A 20,296-nucleotide genomic window follows, 5' to 3' on the forward strand; every position below is an offset into this window, starting at 1 on the left:
TTTGAATCCCAGCCCCTGGCCGCTGATTGCCCCCACCCCAGACCCCTGCCCCAACTGCCCCCCAGGACCTCCACCCCCTATCTAAGCACCACTGGTCCTTGTCCCCCGTTACCCACTCCCGAGACAACTGCCCCTAACTGCCCCTTGGGACCCCAGCCCCTATCTAAGCCTCCCTTCTCCTTGTCCCCAACTGCCCTTCCTGAGACCCCACCCAACTTCCCCCCAGGACCCCACCCCCTACCTGTCCCCTGATAAACCCCCTGGACTCCCATGCCTATCCAATTGCTGCCTGTCCCCTGACTGCCCCTCCGAACCTCTGCCCCATCCAACCCCCCCTGCTCCTTGTCCCTTGACTGGCCCCTGGAACCCCCTACCCCTTCTCCAACCTTGTAATCTTGTGGCACTGACGCGTTGTAGCTTCATTTTATATCGGCTTACAGGGCGGGAGTGGGGGGGGGCACCACCATTTTGGGCCCCACCAAAAATTATACAAACCTGCCGCCTATGGTACTGAATATAAGTTTACATTCATATTTACAGAACAGTCTCTACCAATATTTAGTGACACACAATTTGAAGCAAAAAGGTTCAATACACAGACAAATAAAGGTGAAATCACAAGACTAAAGTTTTTAACAATCACTTTTAAAGTTTAGTAAATATATACACAGTACTCAAATTTCTTACAAGACAATGCATATCATACTCCATTGTAGACAAAACCTTGCAAAATGGTTCAGAGATCGTATATTCCAAAATAATTTCATGTACTCATGATCCTAACTGATCGGAAACATTTTAGTATAGACTGTACCTTCTTCTTTTACCCCCTGTGCTAGGTGGTGGTTTAGGAGTTCGTGTTGAAACAATCTGGCAATGCACAGTTCCAAGTAGCAACATTAGCCATATTGGCCCAATTACTTCAGTCAGAGGTATGTTATGTGAGCTTGCTGCTGTATAGAATAATACTATTGCGGCAACTGCAATAAAGGAAAAAAATATTCAGTGTCTGAATTGTCTTGAATTGGTCTATTTGTCAACTAACATGGATATTTCACAAAATTAAAACTGTTCACATCTCTAAAGATCCTTTTCCACATCCTAACTGCTCTTCACCTAACTCACTCAAGCCAAATATATCCTCTGATACAACTTGCATAGCTAAATGACAGGTTGCAGATTCTACTCTAATCTTAGAAGTAGAACCACACCCATTCTGATATCTTAATTATATGCTGCAAATAGAGATGTCATTTCTGACCCAGACACATGGAAACAATTTCCAGGTCTGGTGATCTCAGAGGATAATTGGAAGAAATCTTTAAATAGGATTACTAGAAGATTAAAAAATTAACAACTATAGGACAGTATCACTTATTCATACCGTCACATCCATTACAAATTTATCTTCATTTGTATGTAGACCACAGCATGGCATGTTTATACATGTTTTGGAATTGTAATCAAATGGATCAATGTGTTCAATATTATAGGACATTTTTTATTATATCTCACAAACACCACGAGTCCTCTGAACTAGAATGTCAGCTTGTTTCATGAAAAAAGTGTCCTGGTGCAACTAGTTGGTCAGAAGAAACCTGTATAAACTGAATATTGATGCATCAATAAATGTGTCACCTGTGGAAACTTTTAAAGTAGGAATTGTTCATGCTTCCACGAAAATTTTTGAGGTGCATAACTCATATCAGTCAGAACAAAGCTCATATATAATTTATTAAAACTGGCCTCTGTGCTGAAAGTTATGAACAAACTAATTTCTTTAGAAACAGCAAATATTGACTGAATAGGAGATAATACAGGATCAACCCTGATCATACAGCCACAGTGAACATTTTTTCCATTTTAAATCACATTTCCTAGTTGCTTGTCTTCTAGAGTTAAATAAAACATATTGTACATCTACAGAGAAAGATTGCTCTAATTCTGCCAGAGTTCTATCGCCCACATTGTCAGATGCAATGAAAGCAGATCTGGATAGTATATTTTCCATTGCTGCAATGACACAAGTAAGTGTCTGTAATTCCCTTTGGAAAGAAGGCATAAGTCCATGTACCACTGCTATCTTGGCTGCGCTGGGGCAATAAGTATCATCCTGGCTGATCATCTTCACAATCTTCCACATTAGAAGGAATGGTGGGAAAGCATACATCAGATCTGTACCCCAATTTAGGAGGACTGTATCTGTTAGAGAGTGAGCATCTAGCTCCTGCTCTTGAAAAAAATAGAAGGGAACTTAAGTGTTAAATCTTCTGGTAATTAGATCTTTATCTGAAGTATCAAAGTAGCTATGAAGCCACAAAGTACCATTTGTGCATCTGGGAAAACGTCTCTGTGTAGCTGGTCCACTGACTCATTGAGAGACCGTGTCACATGCAGAGCTACTGTTATATTGTCTGTGGCCACTTGAACCACTGATCTTTGCACTGGAGTACTGAATGATCTGACCAGAGAGAGGAATGATCTGAGTGCTAACAAATTGCTCTCAACTCCAGAACACTGACATGAAGGCAAGTCTCCTGGTGATTCCAGAGACGTCTTGTTAAAAGTCTCCAATTAGAGGCACAGGGACACAGATGCACCTACAGTGGAGCATTCATAGAAACACTACTTGAAGAAGAACTTTTGGATGTATCTGTTCAGCCCTGGATCCAGGATGGGACAAAGACCTCCATCTTTCTTTGGAATTAGGAAACAGTGGGAGTAGGAACCCCAATTTTTGAGATTTTCCTGAACCTCCTCTACCGCTCCCTCCATTAAGAGTGTAGATTTCTATTCTTAACACCAACTTTTGACAGGGATCCATGAAAAGAGAGGGAGGGGAAGTTGATCTGGAGGGAAGATTTCAAACTGTCCTTTTATAATATCCAAAACCCATATGTCTACAGAGTCTTTTGCCACTTGCTGTAAACATGACACAAAGAGTCTCCAATTGTTAGGGGAAGTGAATTCAAGGTTGTTTTGTTGCTCTTGAACTTCATGTCACACCTGCACTCTAACTGCAGGTACAGAAGCAATGGAGGACAAATTCCTTTGTCTCATCATGGATTTACAGGGACATCTTTTATATTGCTACCAAGAAGCAGTGATTGCCATTGTAGCTGCTGGTAGTATGTGCCTTTGTTGAAATACAAAGATGAAGAATAAGGTGGACAATGTTTCCTTTGATATTTGAAGGCAGGTATAGGAATTTCCCTCTTAAAAGGTTGTGAGAAACCCTGATGCATAGCTGTTGATCTTGTCTCTCATTTTCTCTAAGACTCCATTTGTTTTAGAACTAAAAAGTCCGTCCCCTTCAAGTGGAAGGTCTTCAATCTTTGACCTTGTTTCAAAGATTCATTTTAAAGTAACATGCATGATACCATAGTAAATTCTTCTAAATTAAGTGTGAGAGAGAGAGAGAGTGTGAGTGAGTGAGTGAGTGTGTATTATATATAAATATATTTTCAATAGTTTAAAAAAGGAAGGTCCCTTTGTGGATATTTGTTGGGATACATATTTGCATGGTTTTACCATATGTTAACATCCTTTTAATCTGATTTTAGGCTGGTGAACATATTACATGAAAAAATACACCCAACTATCCACAGATTGCATCTATCCAGAATAAAATCTCCCCAGTGATTTAAAATATACCCAGAATGCACAGCTATTACAGAACCTAAATTCATCATCAATTATGGATTTTAAATACACTTAGAAACAGGGTGTATATATAAAGGCAAGCAAAAGGAAGTATTACTGGGAAGTGGAGCTAGAAGTTTGGGCAGCAGGGAAAAATGGTCGAGAAAATAGTTGATCAGCATTGCTACTGGAAGGGTGAGGATGAAGTGATTTTCCTCAGGGCTCAGAGTTCTGGCATTTCATGGATGTTCAGAAAACTCTTACTATTCATATTCATCATAGAGAGGATGGAAGCACAGCACAGATTTCACTGTTCAAGTGGAAGGGGCACTAAAGTGGCTTTAAGCCACCATTATGCCCTCCCAATCTGGGTTGTTCCATGCCCCCCTGTGTAATTTAGAAAGCCCTGAAGCCAATTCCCAATGCCTACTGGCCACAATGCTGTGTGCTGCCATCTATGGTCTCTTCCCCTCCTTTTGCCAGGACTTACGAGGGGGTCCTTGGAAAGCAGCCTTTATCTGAAGTAAGCGGTGTAAGTTAAAGGTGCATTATTAGGACTGCTCAGCATTTTGAAAATACTGGATCTTGTCAGTACTGAGTGAACTTGACAAGATACAGTATTTTCAAGATTGTTAAAAACAAAATGTTTGCTTTTATATTATCTTATCCAATTATACCTTGTAGAAGGTAAAGAACAAGCAGCCAGAAAAAGATGACGTTTGATGTCACTTGTAACCACCACCTGCAGAAAAATGGAAAGAAAACTACTCGAACAATTCCTTTTCGGGTCAGAGATGTCCAAGGGCTATCAGGTTTTGCTTTAGCAAAGGCAGATCCTAAAATTAAAGAAAACATATGTTATTCTTAAAAACACTTATCTAATAAAGTTCTGGTTACCATTTTAATACAAGCAGCAAAGAATCCTGTGGCACCTTATAGACTAACAGAAGTTTTGCAGCATGAGCTTTCGTGGGTGAATACATCTGCTTGCATCCGAAGAAGTGGGTATTCACCCACGAAAGCTCATGCTGCAAAACTTCTGTTAGTCTATAAGGTGCCACAGGATTCTTTGCTGCTTCTACAGAACCAGACTAACACGGCTACCCCTCTGATACATTTTAATACAATATAATCACAATGCTGTCTTGTGTATTAATGCATCCATATGGTACATACATATATACACATGCACCATCCAGGTGGTATAAAGGCAACCTGCTGCAGGATTCAAAAGTTCAAATCCACCTCCAGTATTACATAGAATAAAGCAACCAACCATTAAGGATTTTTGTTGAAAAGTGAAAGTTTACTTTTAACTGCATGATTTTATTTTGCTATATTAGAATAAAGTTAGGTACTCCTTACTGTGTTATGCATAACTTCAGTTTTTCTACCTGAGTTACCTAAAACACATGACAAATAGTCAAATGACCAGGAATTTAAGATTTACATAGAGTTGGCTAAAGATACATTTTATGGATACAACTGTTAAATACACTAACAACCAATGGGGCCCAGAAGACAAGTGGATGATGCTCATTTTTAACTGGCAAACACACACATTTGGAGACTTCCCGTAGTAAATGTGCTAGACTGTACAGGCAACATAGGAATGCAAGTTTCTCACCTATGCCAAAACAGGTGCTCCCAGTTGGACTAATTAAGGGGGCAGGGCTGCACCTGCAGTTACAAAGTCAGACAGAGAGCCAATGAGGCAGAAATGGCTGAGAGCGCACTAGGAAGATGAAGAAAGAGGAACTGGGAAGGGAAGAAGTAAGAGACTAAAATGTAAATGGCCAGCTGCAGAACTGTTCATGTAAGTTTGGATAATAAACCTGCCTAAGAGAGACTGTGGGTGTTGCAATGAGACTATAGCAAATTGGGGAGAAGCCCTCCTTTTGACATATGGAAGAGAAGGCTAGCACTGAGATCGGCCCCTGGTACAAGGGGAGAGCAAGGAGGATTACTGGTGCCAAGAAAAATGGGAAATTGAAGCCCCAGCATTGACTGAGCCCACCTAGTTTGGCTGATTAAGGAAGATGGAGGAGATGATACATCTATTGGTGATAGCACAGCAACACCAGACAGCTGCACTACAGCAGCAACAGGAACAGCAAAGACACAGGCTATGCTCCTACAGTTGATGAACAGGCTAGAGAAGTAACAGAGGCACAACTTGCTGCTCAACAGCAGTGGCTAGAGGCCCCCCTTCCAGCAACAGGAATGGCTACAGAAGCAGTTAGGTGAAGAGACCCAGGGGAACCTGCTTGGTGATGGAAAGGGAAGCTCAGGTAGCTAGTCCCTGGCCTGGTGAAGCTTGGGGCAGAAGACAACCCATAGGCCTTCCTCGGAGACAGCGGCAAGTGCAGCAGGCAGGAAGGAGTCAATTTACATTGCACTGTTCCTGATGGGTGAGGCACAGGCAGCATACCAAGCAGTACGTGACGAGCAGACAGGCTCCTATCCGGTGGCTGTGTGTGTGTGTGTGTGTGTGTGTGTGTGTGTGTGTGTGTGTGTGTGTGTGTGTGTGTGTGTGTGTGTGTGTAAAAGATACGCAACTTCAGCTATGGGAATAGCATAGCTAAAGTCGCCGTATCTTATTTCGATTTACCTCCTGTCCTCGTGGCACGGGATCGATGGCCACGGCTCCCCCATTGACTCCGCTTCTGCCTCTCACCCCGGTGGAGTTCTGGAGTCGACAGGAGTGCGTTCGGGGATTGATTTATCACGTCTAGACGAGACGTGATAATCGATCCCCGATAGATCGGTCACTACCCGCCGATCCGGTGGGTAGTGTGGACGTACCCTGTGGTGAAGGCTGCCATCTTAGATAGACTAGGACTGACTTCAGAGGTGTATAGCACCGGTTTTGGGATGAACCATTTCCATTGGGGCCATGACCACAGGTAGTAGTCAAAGATTACAGGACCTCAGGGCTTGGTGGCTATGCCCAGAGACTAGTTCAACAGAGAAAATCATGAACCAAATCTTCCTGGAACAAATTTTTAAAAGGTCCTAGTCAAGGGAGCTGAGCTAGGCAATGCAAGCCTACCTCAGTGTGGGAGGCAGTCAAATGGGCAGAAGCCTTCTCTGTGGCTGAAGGAGATGAGCAGCCTGAATGACGTGGCAGAGTAAGTGTAACCCAACAGGGTCACAAAATCGTCTCAGAGAAGCTCTCATATAGCCCAAAACAGGGGTTGTACAGGGGCCACCAGGCCCCTGCACTTTTTGGTTTGTGGGTGGAAGAATTCCGGAAGGGGCCTCAAGTCAGAAAAAAGCCTACCTGTGAAAGAGGCAGGGTTTTGGTTTTTGTTTGTTTTGTTTTTTTAAGGGACAGGTATGTCACAAGGTGGCTGGCCCCTGTACCTGAAGTAGGTCCCAGTTCCCTGTGCCAGAACATGTGCTCCCAGTTGAGCCAATTAAGGAGGTGAGGCTGCACCTAGGGCTATAAAGGTTAAGAGAAAGACCCAGTGAGGCAGAACTGACTGAGAGAAAGCTAAGAAGCTGCAGGACTGCCAGGGTTTGAGAGAAGAGACAGCAAGAGCTTAAAGGGTGAGCTGAGGAAATTTTTTTTGTTTGTTTTAAGTTTGGACAATAAACCTGCCCAAAAGAACATAACAGTCTGTAACAAGCTGGAGAGAAGTCCTGCCTTGTTTCATAGGTCTACGATGATAAAGCCTCCCAAACATAACAAAGTAATACATTTTAGATGTTTCTAAAACTAGCCAATACTCCAACTTCTGAAGCAATGGACATTTATAGATTATTATGACCATAAATCCCATATCTTTATAGTTACAGTGCTTTTAAACCAATTTTTGTTCACATAAAAATTATGTATAAACTGTTACTTTAACACTTATGACCTCTAGTCATGGACCAAGACTCTATTATACTAATTGCTGTATAAACATAGAACGGAAAGGTGAAAATTTAACTGATTCTCGTTCTCAATTATAATGAATTTAATGCAAACCTATTTATAAAGACATTACTGAAAAACATGAAGAGCTGTACAGTAAAACTAATCTAAAACAAAAATAAAAACAACACTGATCTCTCTCTCGATCTCTCTCTCTATATATATATATACACACACACACACATATATATAGCGCTCTCTCTCTCTCTCTAGCTCTCTCTCTCTCTATATATATATATACACACATCTATATCCATCTATATATCTATATATAGCCTGTTCCAACCAAAGGATGTGGTACAGGGCAAAACCCACCACCATTCAGGCAAGTCACTAACAAATGAGATCAACGCCCAGTTAACCCAACCCCTACAGATGAAAAGGAGGCAACAACATATAAGAGAACAGAAGACAAGGATGACGGTTCTAAAAGGATAGGCCTGACAAAAATAAATGGGATCTACACTGCGTCAAAGACAGTCTCAGGAAGACTTGTTTCGAAGAGAGCTCCACAGCCTCTACTGAGACACTCCTGTCCCTGACCCAGTTGGAGAGTGAGCGTGCCCTGCCTGCCTGGAGCAGAGGCAAAAGGTCAGAGGTGATTGCGTCAGTACTTAGGGACTAACCTATGAAGAGCTTTATCCAATACTATGACCTTGAATTGTTTCCATTCTGCTTATAATATATGGATATTTCCACAGTGCCTAACACAACGGGGTCCTGGTCCAAGACTAGTGCTCTTAGATGGAACAATACTACAAACAAAATAAATAAATAGCGCTGCAGTGCTAGCCACTCATATTCCTGGAAAGAACTACTCCTCTGTAGATTGCACTTTCAAATATTTAACAAAATACCAATGGATCTGGTCCTTCAGCTTTATATTGCCAAATAAACATTGCATTTCATGTTTCACTTAAAATAACTGCAGGGTATTACAAGCTAACAATTCTTAGGTCTCTGAGTTTATTCACCCAAGGATATGCTTAATACTGCATTAGCAGAAAATATTCATGCTATACTGAAATGGTCTCCACCTTCTCTCCCTTTCTTTGTTCCCAAAACCATTAGTCTTTTTAAAAACTGACTTGTGTTTATTTTTTGTTGCTCCTTTACTTTGTACTCCACCTTATCCCTTTAAAAAGTGAATGGGAGCAGCCCTCCATCAATTGAGATATTCAATCAATTGAGCTAGTCTGAAATGGGAACACAGGCACTTCTCAGGGTCACAGCTCAGTTTTCAAAACTCCTCAGAGCTCCTGTTGTGTCACGTAGGGACTGGCCTCATTTTGCTGCCAGCTCCTGTTCTGACTGACCCCTCACAGAGTCTCACAGGATTGCTCAGCATTTAGTATTTAAGAGGGAGTTGAAAGAGAGGAAGATGAAAAGAGGCATTGGTGGGAAAAGAGGGGAAAAGGGAAGCTAAAAATACAGTAAAAGTTACTTATTGGGGTGGAGTGTAAACCTTCCCAGGGTCAAGAAGCAACAGAGATTCTGAAAGCAGAGTGAGGCTGGTAAGTGACAGGGTGATATGCACATGTCTGTATATGCATTTAGATTAGGAGTTCCAAGGGCAGCAGCCAATCAGGACAAGGATTTGTACTCTGAGGCTAAGAGTTATTAGCCAATAAGTATGATCAGATACACCAGTTTCACAGGGAAGAAATAACTGTACAGCATCTGCAAACCCCTTCTCAGACTATGCTCAAGCTTATTCCTTGAAGTGTCCTTATCAGGATTTCTTGAACTTTCCTCTGAAGTTTCTTAAAATGGACACTATCAGATACAAAATATATTAGCAATTGTTTTCTCTTTTCTTAAGACTATGGCTATAATAAATCTACATGATCAAATACATAAGGTAACTAAACTGATTTAATTTTAATTTAGACATAAATAGGAGACAACTGTTTCCTGGTGTTTCTTTAGCTGTAGGGTTTCTTCTCATTTTTATAGTTATACTCAACTCTTCTGCAGCAAGGCCATCAGGATAAAGGCAATTATTTTTATAACTGTCCCTATAAGGTCAAATTACTGACAAATTCAGCATTTACTAGCTCAAGCCTTACCTCTTACAAGATCGACATCTATGAGGTCTGGCTTCACATGTCCTGTTTTCTTTGGCTTGTTCCTCAGACCCTGTAATATGCAAAAAATATTAGAATATAAACATCCCAACAGAAGATATACATTAGCTAAAAATACGAATGGGGGTCAGTAATTGTCTTAAATTTTTTCAAAAAAAAAAGTGTAAGAAAATGCCAAATTCACAATTTGAAATCTAAAGTAACAAGTGTTCCATAGAACAATGTATCTGGTATTAAATACAAACAATGTGTTAAAGTAAAGCCAAGATGGGGTAAAAACATTTTCAACAAATAGGATAATGTAACGAAAACTAATCAATTACTGCCCCCTTAGGGTGAGATTTTCAGAAGTGCCTAAAAATTCTTATTGACTATGATAATGCAACATACTATACACACATTTGCCAGCGTTAGTAATATACTTGGATTGTGGTTTACTGTCATCTTCTTTATTTAAAACACTACACCCTTTTTCTCTTTAAGCACAATCTATATTTACTATGTAGCTTTTAGTTCTCAAAAGGAGCACCAGCTAAAACAACTGATGGCAAACAACGTTGTGTTCTGCAAATTGCTGGTCAACTAAATCTGCTAAATCCCAGTGTCACAAAGGGGTAATAAGTTTTCCTGACAGGCAGCAAGGATCTCCCATAAAAAGGCAGAGTTAGGCAAAGGAAAGTGGTCTTTTTGCTCCATCACTGAAAGACACATACCCCTTGTTAACTGGCTGTCCCACAGGGAGAATGTTCAATTCAACACTTGCCTTTTATGTTACTAGGTGTAGTTATGTTGTCAAGCCTTGGAAAATTATGCATGTATTATGGTTAAGGCTCCATGTTAATCACGGAGGTCATGAAGTCACGGATTCCGCGACTTTCCGTGACCTCCGTGACTTCTGCAGCAGGCAGGTGCAGCTAGACCGGGAGCCACCTAAGCAGATCAGGCAGCCCCTGGGCCAGCTGCACTGGCTGCTGCTTGGATGGTCTTGGGTCTGCTCACCCGACAGCAGCAGGAGTTTGGGTGGGGGAGGATCTCAGGCCTGGGGATTGGGGTGCATGGTAGTGCTTACCAGTGGGGGGGGGGAACATCCCAGAAGGGCAACAGGAAATCCCCTCCCTCATCTCCTAGCTCCACATGCTGCCTCTGCCCACAGACACCGTCCCTGCAGCTCCCATTGGCGCAGTTCCCAGCCAATAGGAGCTGCAGGACTGGGGCTTAGGGTGGATCGGGGCAGCAGGTGGAGTTTGGGACTCAGTAGGGAGTCTGCCCCAGCCCCACCAACCCCCACCCCAGCACCTCCCAGACCGCAATTCCCACCCCCACCCCGAGCACCCACGGCGTCCTCACCCCCAGCACCTGCTGCGCCACCCCCCAAGTTTTAGTCAGGAGTATATAGTAAAAGTCATGGACAGGTCACAGGCCGTGAATTTCTGTTTACTGTCCATGACCTGTCTATGACTTTTACTAAAAATACCTGTGACTAAAACATCACCTTAATTATGGTTCATTTGGTTTCTGAAATTTGAGGTCAATTACATTGGCCACATTATGGGGATATGGACTCTATAGAGTACAGTTTTTAGAGATTGAAAGTTAATATGTTGTTCTCAAAAGATAGCAGGTTAGTGGTGTGGAATTACTATCAGGGATGGCTGAACCTTATCCTTCTGTAATACTTTTTAAACTAATGCATAAACTGCAGTTGCCTTTGTAAAACATTTAAGTATTTATTTTCAAGAATGTCAATTTCATTCATAAAATTAGGAACACAAACTTACTATTTTAAATATGAGTTAAAGGGTATATCTACACTGCAATAAAAAATCCACAGCACTCAGTTTCAGAGCCCAGATCAATTGACTCAGGTTCACAGGACTTGGGCTGTGAGGCAAAAAATTGCAGCTCAGGCTGGAGCCCAAGCTCTGAGACCCTCCTCCCTAATGAGGTCTCAGCTCTCAGGATCCAACCCACACCTTACCATCTGCACTGCAATTTTTAACCCTGCGAGCCTGAGTCAACTTGCTCAGGAAAGTTACAGCAGTGCCAAGAGTCTTTTGTTGCAGTGTAGACTTACCCAAAGTTACACTATACCTACGGCAGAAGCAAACAAATGTCAGTGATAATTAGTCATATTACTGTAATGCCAGAACTGGCAAATGTATCTTATGAAAAGTAGATGCATGAATGCATGCAATTTTCTCCATTTAATTTAAATGGGTAATTTCAGTTTGGCATGCTCAAACGGGTGTGATGCTGGTAATGTTGAACAAGACAATACTGTTGCTACAGATTTAGATCAGATAAATCAGAGGTGTAGAATGCTGGAGAGACAAACAGGAGAAATTAATCAAAACAAAGCAACATACTATAGAGCACAACTAAACATGGTTATAGCAAGTTAAATATATTACAAGACAGCAAATATGGAAAAAGTAGCTGCATGTAAAAATTAAAACACTGTCAGATAAGTCTTGTAAAGAACATGATGTGTAAAAGTCTTCCTTCAGTCTGCACAGTCTGATTATTGAGATATGTTATGCTGAGCAAAAAATAAGCCTCCATAACAAGAAATGGGAATCTTAATAGTTACATAATTTGCTGTTGATCACTGTGAAATCTGAAGCAAGACAGCTCCAAATGTAAAAGGAAGTTCATCTATCACAAAAAACCCACTATTTTAAACAGCTTTAAGTTATGGGAGTGGGGGAGAGTTTTGTATTGTGGTGTGAATCCTTCCAAAACTGGTGTCTTACAAGGGCGTGGTATGTATCTCTATCAACAGGAAATCCTGTTTAAGCCTCATAGTAGTTTAATGAGCTTAAGGCAGGCCTTACTTCGGCCTTGCAAAAGAAAACGAATTTGTAAAAGGTTTTGTTTTTTTTACCAATATAAATAAAGAGAACAAGGAAAGAAGTAGGGCTGCTATGGGGTAGAGCAGTGGTTTTCAAGCTTTTTTCATTTGTGAGCCCCTAAAATATTTCAAATGGAGGTGCAGACCCCTTTGGAAATCTACAGTCTACAGACCCCCAGGGGTCCGTGGACCACAAGTTGAAACCAGTGGGGTAGAGATTAAACAATCTAGGTATGGCTCACAAACTAAATGAATACGTTGTGATGATGCAGACCATGGGGGCAAAGGCAGGATGCTAATGGAAGCGAGTATAATGACAGAGGGATAGAAAGACCTGGATGTATTAATCTATCACAGGATGACTTAGCCACCAAAATGCTGCAGCTGTGAAAAAGGAAAGTGTATGCCTAGCATGTATGAAGCAAGGTATTTCCAGTAGAGATAGGGAAGTATTAATACCCTTGTACAGGGTACTGGTAAGATCTCATTTGATATAGTGTATACAATTCTAGTCACCCATGTTCAAGAAAGAATTCATATTGGAACAAGTGCAGAGAAGGGCTACTAAAATGACCAAGGAAATGGAGACTTGGAGAGCCTCCTTTACAAGAGGAAACTTAAAGGGCTTAGCTTGTTTAGTCTAGTAAAAAGAAGGCTGAGAGGGGATATGATTACTCTCTATAAATATGTCGGGGTAAACATCAGAGAGGGAGAAGAGCTATATAAGTTTGAGGACAATGTTGGCACATGAACAAATGTGTATAAACAGGCTATGAATAAAGTTAGGCTGCAATTTAGCAGGTTTATGACTAGAAGAGTGAAGTTCTGGAACAGCCTTCAAGTAGGACTGGGGGGGTTGGGGGGAGCGGCACAGGGGAAAAACCAAACTACTTTTAAATTGGGGCTTGATATATTCATTTACAGAATTATATGATGGGGCTGTTTGCAATAACAGTGTACTGGACCGGATAGGACTGGAAGGGATCTCCTGGGTTATATCCCTATATTATTTTAAGTTTATTCTGTGAGGTCTCTTTAATTATGAAGATGGTGCTATATTTTAACATTCTAATAGGCATCTTAGATACACTTTATAAAGAATAAGCTACATTATATTTTCATTTCTATGGCACAAAATCTGCAACTTTCAAGAGCATTTTTTCATTTTATTAATAATAGTTGACTACTTATGAGAATATAAGTATTGAAAACACTTCCTTGTTAACATACTAGAATTCCCTAGATGGACTAGAGTTTGATAGAACCAGTAGAAAACACTCCAACAATGTAACTATCTGTGCTGTTCAATTATCTTCTGTAAAGTGGCTATGAGATTAATACACAGGCTAAGTGACCATACTTATCAAAAAAGAGTTATCACAAAGTAGCCATTAAATCTGTTAAAATGCAAAAGTTCAAGTATTTTCTTCTCTCTATAAACTGTAAACCAGTAGTCAATGAATTCAACTAAATCTTTTGAGGTTTATTCACTATTTTACAATCAATTAAACCTGTTTTCTTTTTAATTCTATTAGCCCTGCAAAGACTCCACAGGTAGGAGTGAGAAACCTGACTCTGTTTCTTCTTGTGCATCATCACAACTGCTTACTAATGCCTGGTATACAACTACACAATTAGGTCGACACAAGGCAGCTTACATCGATCTAGCTGTGGGATGTGTTTATGCTTAAATTTTGTTCCCACAAATGTAAGTGCCTCGCTACGCCGACTTAATTACACCATCTCCCTAAGCGGCGTAGACTGGGGATCAATGTAGTTAAATCAACGCTATGTCAGTGAAGACATTGCATGACTTATGTTGACTGTTACTGGCCTTCAGTAGCTGTCCCACAATGTCTCACACCAACTGCTCTGGTCACCATTGTGAACTCAGTTGCCCAAGGGTCAGGTGGACAGGAACCCACCACTCCCCTTTAAAGCATTGCAAATTTTTGAAATTCCTTTTCCTGATTGCCCAGCTTTCTGAGAAAACCTAGCAGCTCTCCACTGTTGAAATGTAACTGTCAAGCTGACCATGCTGGCTACACACTGCAGACATGCTCCTGCCTGGAATACACAGGAAGTATTAGATCCCCTCTGCAGACACAGCTCCAATCCACAAACAGAAATGTGGACATCTATGAACAGATTGCTCAGGGGATGCAGGAGAAGTGCTACAACAGGGACCAGCAGCAATGCCACACGAAAGCCAAAGAGCTGCGACAAGTATACCAGAAAGCCAGGGAGCCCAACAATCAATCCAGCGTGGAGCTGCAGACCTGCCTTTTACAAAGAGCTGTATGCCATCCTCAGCAACAGGAGCCCCACCATGAACAGCAAGGAGGAGGAGGTGGACGAGGAAGAGTATATGGAAGACAGGCAACCGGGGGATCCAGCTCTGCAGCAAGCCACCCAGCCAGCCATGTTTTTTAATTCACCACAGTCCAACCAGTCCCGATAGTCAAGCATGGGCAGGCCTGATGCAGGGGAAGGAACCACTGGTAACATACAGTTTGCTCTGAAATTACAGAGATGGAACACACAAAGTAGCAGGACACATCTTTTGATTTGCCTTTTTTTTTTTTTTAAATTTGTGCTAGAAGAGGTACTGGAACAATCAAGAGAGGTAGAGTTGCTATCTGCTTTTCATTCTCCTCTGGAGTTAGGCAGAGTGGGCCATGCAGAGCTGCATGTTTATGTGCACCAGGATGTCCTGTGAATCCTCCCTGGGGATCTTAATTAAACTTTCATGGAGGTACTCGGCAATCCATTGCCAAAGGTTTCTGGGGATGGCTGCCTTATTTCTTCCACTGCAGTAGGACACTTTCTGCATGCTACTCAGCAATTACATCAGCAAGCACCACTGCAGTGCACAGGCTAGCAGCATATGGGCCCAGGTGGTAACAGGATGGCAGCTGTAGCTGTGCTGTCTCTGCCTCTGTTACTCTCAGGAGTGAGATATCAGCTAAAATCACCACCGCCCATGGAAAACAGTGCCAGTATTCATTACCCTACATAAATATACTCATGTCTGTGAGCTATTCCCCACGCATTTCTCCCCCCAATTCCTCACTGAGGGCCATACTCTCCATGGCTGGTGCTGTGCTGTATCAATGCCAAGGAGAAGGGAGAATATAAGTGCTTTACAACGTTTGGGGATCAAGGGAAGTGAGTTCAGTATCCTAGTTTTGATTTCAATGGTGAATACACTGACAAAGGTACCTCTGTGTGTTGTATCTGCAGCTGCTACCATTTTGGCCTTCAGGGTCTCCCTCTACACATTCACAAAATTCCTTCAAATGACCAAAAGCATATTCAACTATCATTTTGTACTTGCTGAGCTGGTAAGAACATAACATAAGAACGGCCATACCAGGTCAGATCAAAGGTCCATCTAGCCCAGTATCTGTCTACCGACAGTGGCCAATGCCAGGTGCCCCAGAGGGAGTGAACCTAACAGGCAATGATCAAGTGATCTCTCTCCTGCCATCCATCTCCATCCTCTGACGAACAGAAGCTAGGGACACCATTCTTACCCATCCTAGCTAATAGCCATTTATGGACTTAGCCACCATGAATTTATCCAGTCCCCTTTTCCTTATCCACTTTCTCAACATCACTCATGATTTTATATACCTCTACCATATCCCCCCTTAGTCTTCTCTTTTCCAAGCTGAAGAGTCCTAGCCTCTTTAATCTTTCCTCGTATGGGACCCTCTCTAACCCCCTAATAATTTTAGTTGCCCTTTTCTGAACCTTTTCTAGTGCTAGAATATCTTTTTTGAGGTGAGGAGACCACATCTGTACACAGTATTCGAGATGTGGGCGTACCATGGATTTATATAAGGGCAATAATATAGTCTCAGTCTTATTCTCTATCCCCTTTTTAATGATTCCTAACATCCGGTTTGCTTTTTTGACCGCCTCTGCACACTGCGTTGAACTGTTCCTTGGTGTTGCTAAGGTGGACGGTGTACAGCTTCATGAGCCATGGGAGCAAGAGATAGGCTGGGGTCTCTCATGATCACTATTGGCATTTCAACATTCCCAACATTCTCTGGTTGAGAAAGAAAGTCCCTGCTTGCAGCTTTCTGAACAGTCCTGTATTCTTAGAGATGCATACATCATGCACTTTCCCTAACCAGCCCACACTGACGATGGTAAAGTGTCCACATTAATCCATTAGTGTCTGTCATTATTATAAGGAAAATAGTCCTTTCTGCTGATGTATTCTGAGGCAAGGTGGTCGGCATGCATATCCCTATTTTAGCATCAATCTATTGCCTGACCACAGTTTGGGAAGCCCATTCCTGCAAAACCATCCATTATGTTCTGCACGTTGCCCAGAGTCTCAGTCCTGCATAGCAGGAGGTGATTAATAGCCTTGCACACTTGCATGACAATGGTCCCGCCGGTGGATTTCCTGGCTTCAAATTGATTCCTGATTGACCAGAAGCAATCTGGCATTGCAAGTTTCCACAGTACAATCATCACTCGCTTCTCAACTGTCAATGCAGCTCTCATTTTGGTGTCCCCGCACTGGATGGTTGAGATGAGTTTGGTACACAGATCCAAGAATGTGGCTTTATGCATCCAAAAGTTCTGCAGTCACTGCTCATCATCTCAAACCTGCATGACAATGCAATCCCACTCGTCAGTGCTTGTTTCTCGGGCCCAGAACCGGCACTCCACCATCTCCAGCTGTTCCGTGAACACCACCACCAACCTTGAATTGTTTCTTTCTATGTCCCAAACCAATCCAGCCTCCAAGGAATCATCATGTTCCTCATGCCTCAGAATCAGGCACCCCATGCTGGCAATGCTCATGACAACTGTGCAGAGCTCTGCAAGCTCCATGCTTCTCTCAGAGGGTGGACAGCAAGGAAGAACATGCACAGGTTTGCGGGGATTTTGAAAAGAGGCACGAAATACTATGGGACTCAGATGAAATTATGGGATGGAGAACACTGCATTATGGGAAGTTGACCCATGCTCCCAGTCACCCCTGCACAATTCATTTCAGCCTCATGAAGCACTGCAAAAGCTTCCCAAAACCCCACACTGTGCTGGATGGTGGTGAGTTGCGCAATGAAATACCTATCCACGGTGCACTGGAATGTGCATCGATACAAGCATTCCTGTGAGAAGCACACCACCCACACAAGAAGCATAGCACGCACAAGCAATGAAATAACTGCGGCAGCATAATTTTGTAGTGTAAACATGCCCTAAGTTCCAAGCAGCTTTCACAGGTAAAGGGGATGCACAAGTGTCATTTAAGGTAAGTTGGGTTTGTGGCAAATTTCCGGCACTACTATGATCAGTCCTGCGCTTTCTCTTCTTGTGCGGGTGTTCAGGGTGCCTGATCTGGGGTATTAACTGTTCCACTAGTATCCCAGAGAAGGGGAGTGGAGAAGGAGGGACCTGGGCCCGCCCTGTACTCTGGGTCCCAGCCCAGGGCCCCTAGGGATAGTGGCAAACCACTTGAACTAGCAGCTACTTCCCTCTCCAGCCCTTCATGCATTTATGTGGTCTGGTCTGAGCCGGAGCCATGCATGCCAGACCACATAAATGCAGGCCGCCATGTGGCCCAACAAGTGCAGGCATGTGTGAGCAGTGGTAAGAGGGTGACTTACATGCACAAGATGAGGTCCGCCATGGCTTGGAACTGAGCCTCATGGAGGAAGGCTCTGGCCTGAGAAGAGTCAAGGACCACGCCAATGAACTCTATGTGTTGTACCAGAATTAAGGTCAACTTTTTCTTGTTTATTAACAGCCCCAGGTCGCAACAGGTGCAACACCTGTCACACCTGATCCTGGGACCAATTCTTTATTAGCCAGTCATTGAGGTATGGTTAAATTTGAACACCCCAGCATCTCAGGTAAGCAGCCACTTCTGCTATGCACTGCGTGAACACTCTTGGGGCGAGAGACCGAATAGCAATGCCATGAATTGGAAATGGCGCTGGCCCAGGATAAAACAAAGGACATGCCTGTGCTCTGGGAAAATGGAAATATAGAAATGTGTGTCCTTCAGGTCAAGGGCAGCATACCAGTGTCCCGGATCTAGGGAGGGGATGTTGGAGGCCAGGGAGACCATGCAAAACTTCCATTTTGGACCTGCCTTGTCTCAACAAGTCTCTCAAAAAGTTGGTCTGAAGCCCCCTTTTGCTTTCGGGATTAGGAAATAGCGGGATTAGAACCCTTTTCCTTTCATAGAATCATAGTCCCTGGAAAAATCATGGAGCAGGTCCTCAAGGAATCAATTCTGAAGCACTTAGAGGAGAGGAAAGTGATCAGGAACAGTCAGCATGGATTTACCAAGGGCAAGTCATGCCTGACTAACCTAATTGCCTTCTATGAGGAGATAACTGGGTCTGTGGATGAGAGGAAAGCAGTGGATGTGTTATTCCTTGACTTTAGGAAAACTTTTGATACGGTCTCCCACAGTATTTTTGCCAGCAAGTTAAAGAACTATGGGCTGGATGAATGGATTATAAGGTGGATAGAAAGCTGGCTAGATCATCAGGCTCAACGAGTAGTGATTGACGGCTCCATGTCTAGTTGGCAGCCGATTTCAAGCGGAGTGCCCCAAGGGTCGGTCCTGGGGCTGGTTTTGTTCACTATCTTCATTAATGATCTGGAGGATGGCCTGGACTGCACTCTCAGCAAGTTTGCAGATGACACTAAACTGAGAGGAGTGGTAGATACGCTGGAGGGTAGGGATAGGATACAGGGGAACCTAGACAAATTAGAGGATTGGGCCAAAAGAAACCTGATGAGGTTCAACAAGGACAAGTGCAGAGTCCTGCACTTAGGATGGAAGAATCCCATTACTGTTACAAACTAGGGACCGTGTGGCTAGGCAGCAGTTCTGCAGAAAAGGACCTACGGGTTACAATGGACGAGAAGCTGGATATGAGTCAACAGTGTGCCCTTGTTGCCAAAAAGGCTAACAGCATTTTGGGCTGTATAAGTAGGGGCATTGTCAGCAGATCGAGGGACGTGATCAATCCCCTCTATTCGACATCAGTGAGGCCTCATCTGGAGTACTGTGTCCAGTTTTGTGCCCCTCACTACAAGAAGGATGTGGAAAAATTGGAAAGAGTCCAGCGGAGGGCAAAAAAAATGATTAGGGGGCTGGAGCACATGACCTATGAGGAGAGGTTGAGGGAACTGGGATTGTTTAGTCTGCAGAAGAGAAGAATGAGGGGGGATTTTATAGTTGCTTTCAACTACCTGAAAGAGGTTTCCAAAGAGGATGGATCTAGACTGTTCTCAGTGGTACCTGATGACAGAACAAGGAGTAATGGTCTCAAGTTGCAGTGGGGGAGGTTTAGGTTGGATATTAGGGAAAAAAACTTTTTCACTAGGAGGGTGGTGAAGCACTGGAATGGGTTACCTAGGGAGGTGGTGGAATCTCCTTCCTTAAAAACCTTTAAGGTCAGGCTTGATAAAGCCCTGGCTGGGATGATTTAGTTGAGGATTAGTCCTGATTTGAGCAGGGGGTTGGACTAGATGACCTCCTGAGGTCCCTTCCAACCCTGATATTCTATTATACCAAATTTAGCCCGGTCAAGTTTCCAGAAAGTGACTAGGTCATTTTGGGTTCCTCAGTTTTGGGGGCTCAATAATAGACACATTAAAGGAGCCAGATTTTCTAAAGCTTGAGAGCTCATCACTTTCTGAAAATCAGGCCATTTTAGGGTGTTTCAGGTTGATCACACAAAAAACTGAGGCACATAAAATTACTAATCATTTTTTTAAATCTTGGCCCTTGTTCCTTTCAGAATC

The 20,296-nt window shown here is 42.8% G+C and overlaps 1 protein-coding gene across 6 annotated transcripts in view; it reads right to left on the reverse strand.

The window, feature by feature from the left end:
* The window catches only part of PHTF2 (putative homeodomain transcription factor 2), a 172,578-nt gene that overhangs the window by 86,565 nt on the left and 65,717 nt on the right, over positions 1 to 20,296 (reverse strand). For 5 of the 6 annotated variants that reach the window (XM_045029620.1, XM_045029597.1, XM_045029616.1 and 2 more), the window contains 3 exons: positions 9,634 to 9,703; positions 4,320 to 4,478; positions 815 to 980 (listed from right to left, as the gene is read on the reverse strand). In XM_045029620.1, the coding sequence (XP_044885555.1) occupies positions 815 to 980; positions 4,320 to 4,478; positions 9,634 to 9,703 (395 nt within the window). The remainder of the gene's footprint in view (positions 1 to 814; positions 981 to 4,319; positions 4,479 to 9,633; positions 9,704 to 20,296) is intronic. The other variant, XM_045029640.1, reaches the window with a different exon arrangement.

Source organism: Mauremys mutica, chromosome 1 (genome assembly GCF_020497125.1).
Source record: "Mauremys mutica isolate MM-2020 ecotype Southern chromosome 1, ASM2049712v1, whole genome shotgun sequence".
NCBI lineage: Eukaryota > Metazoa > Chordata > Testudines > Geoemydidae > Mauremys > Mauremys mutica.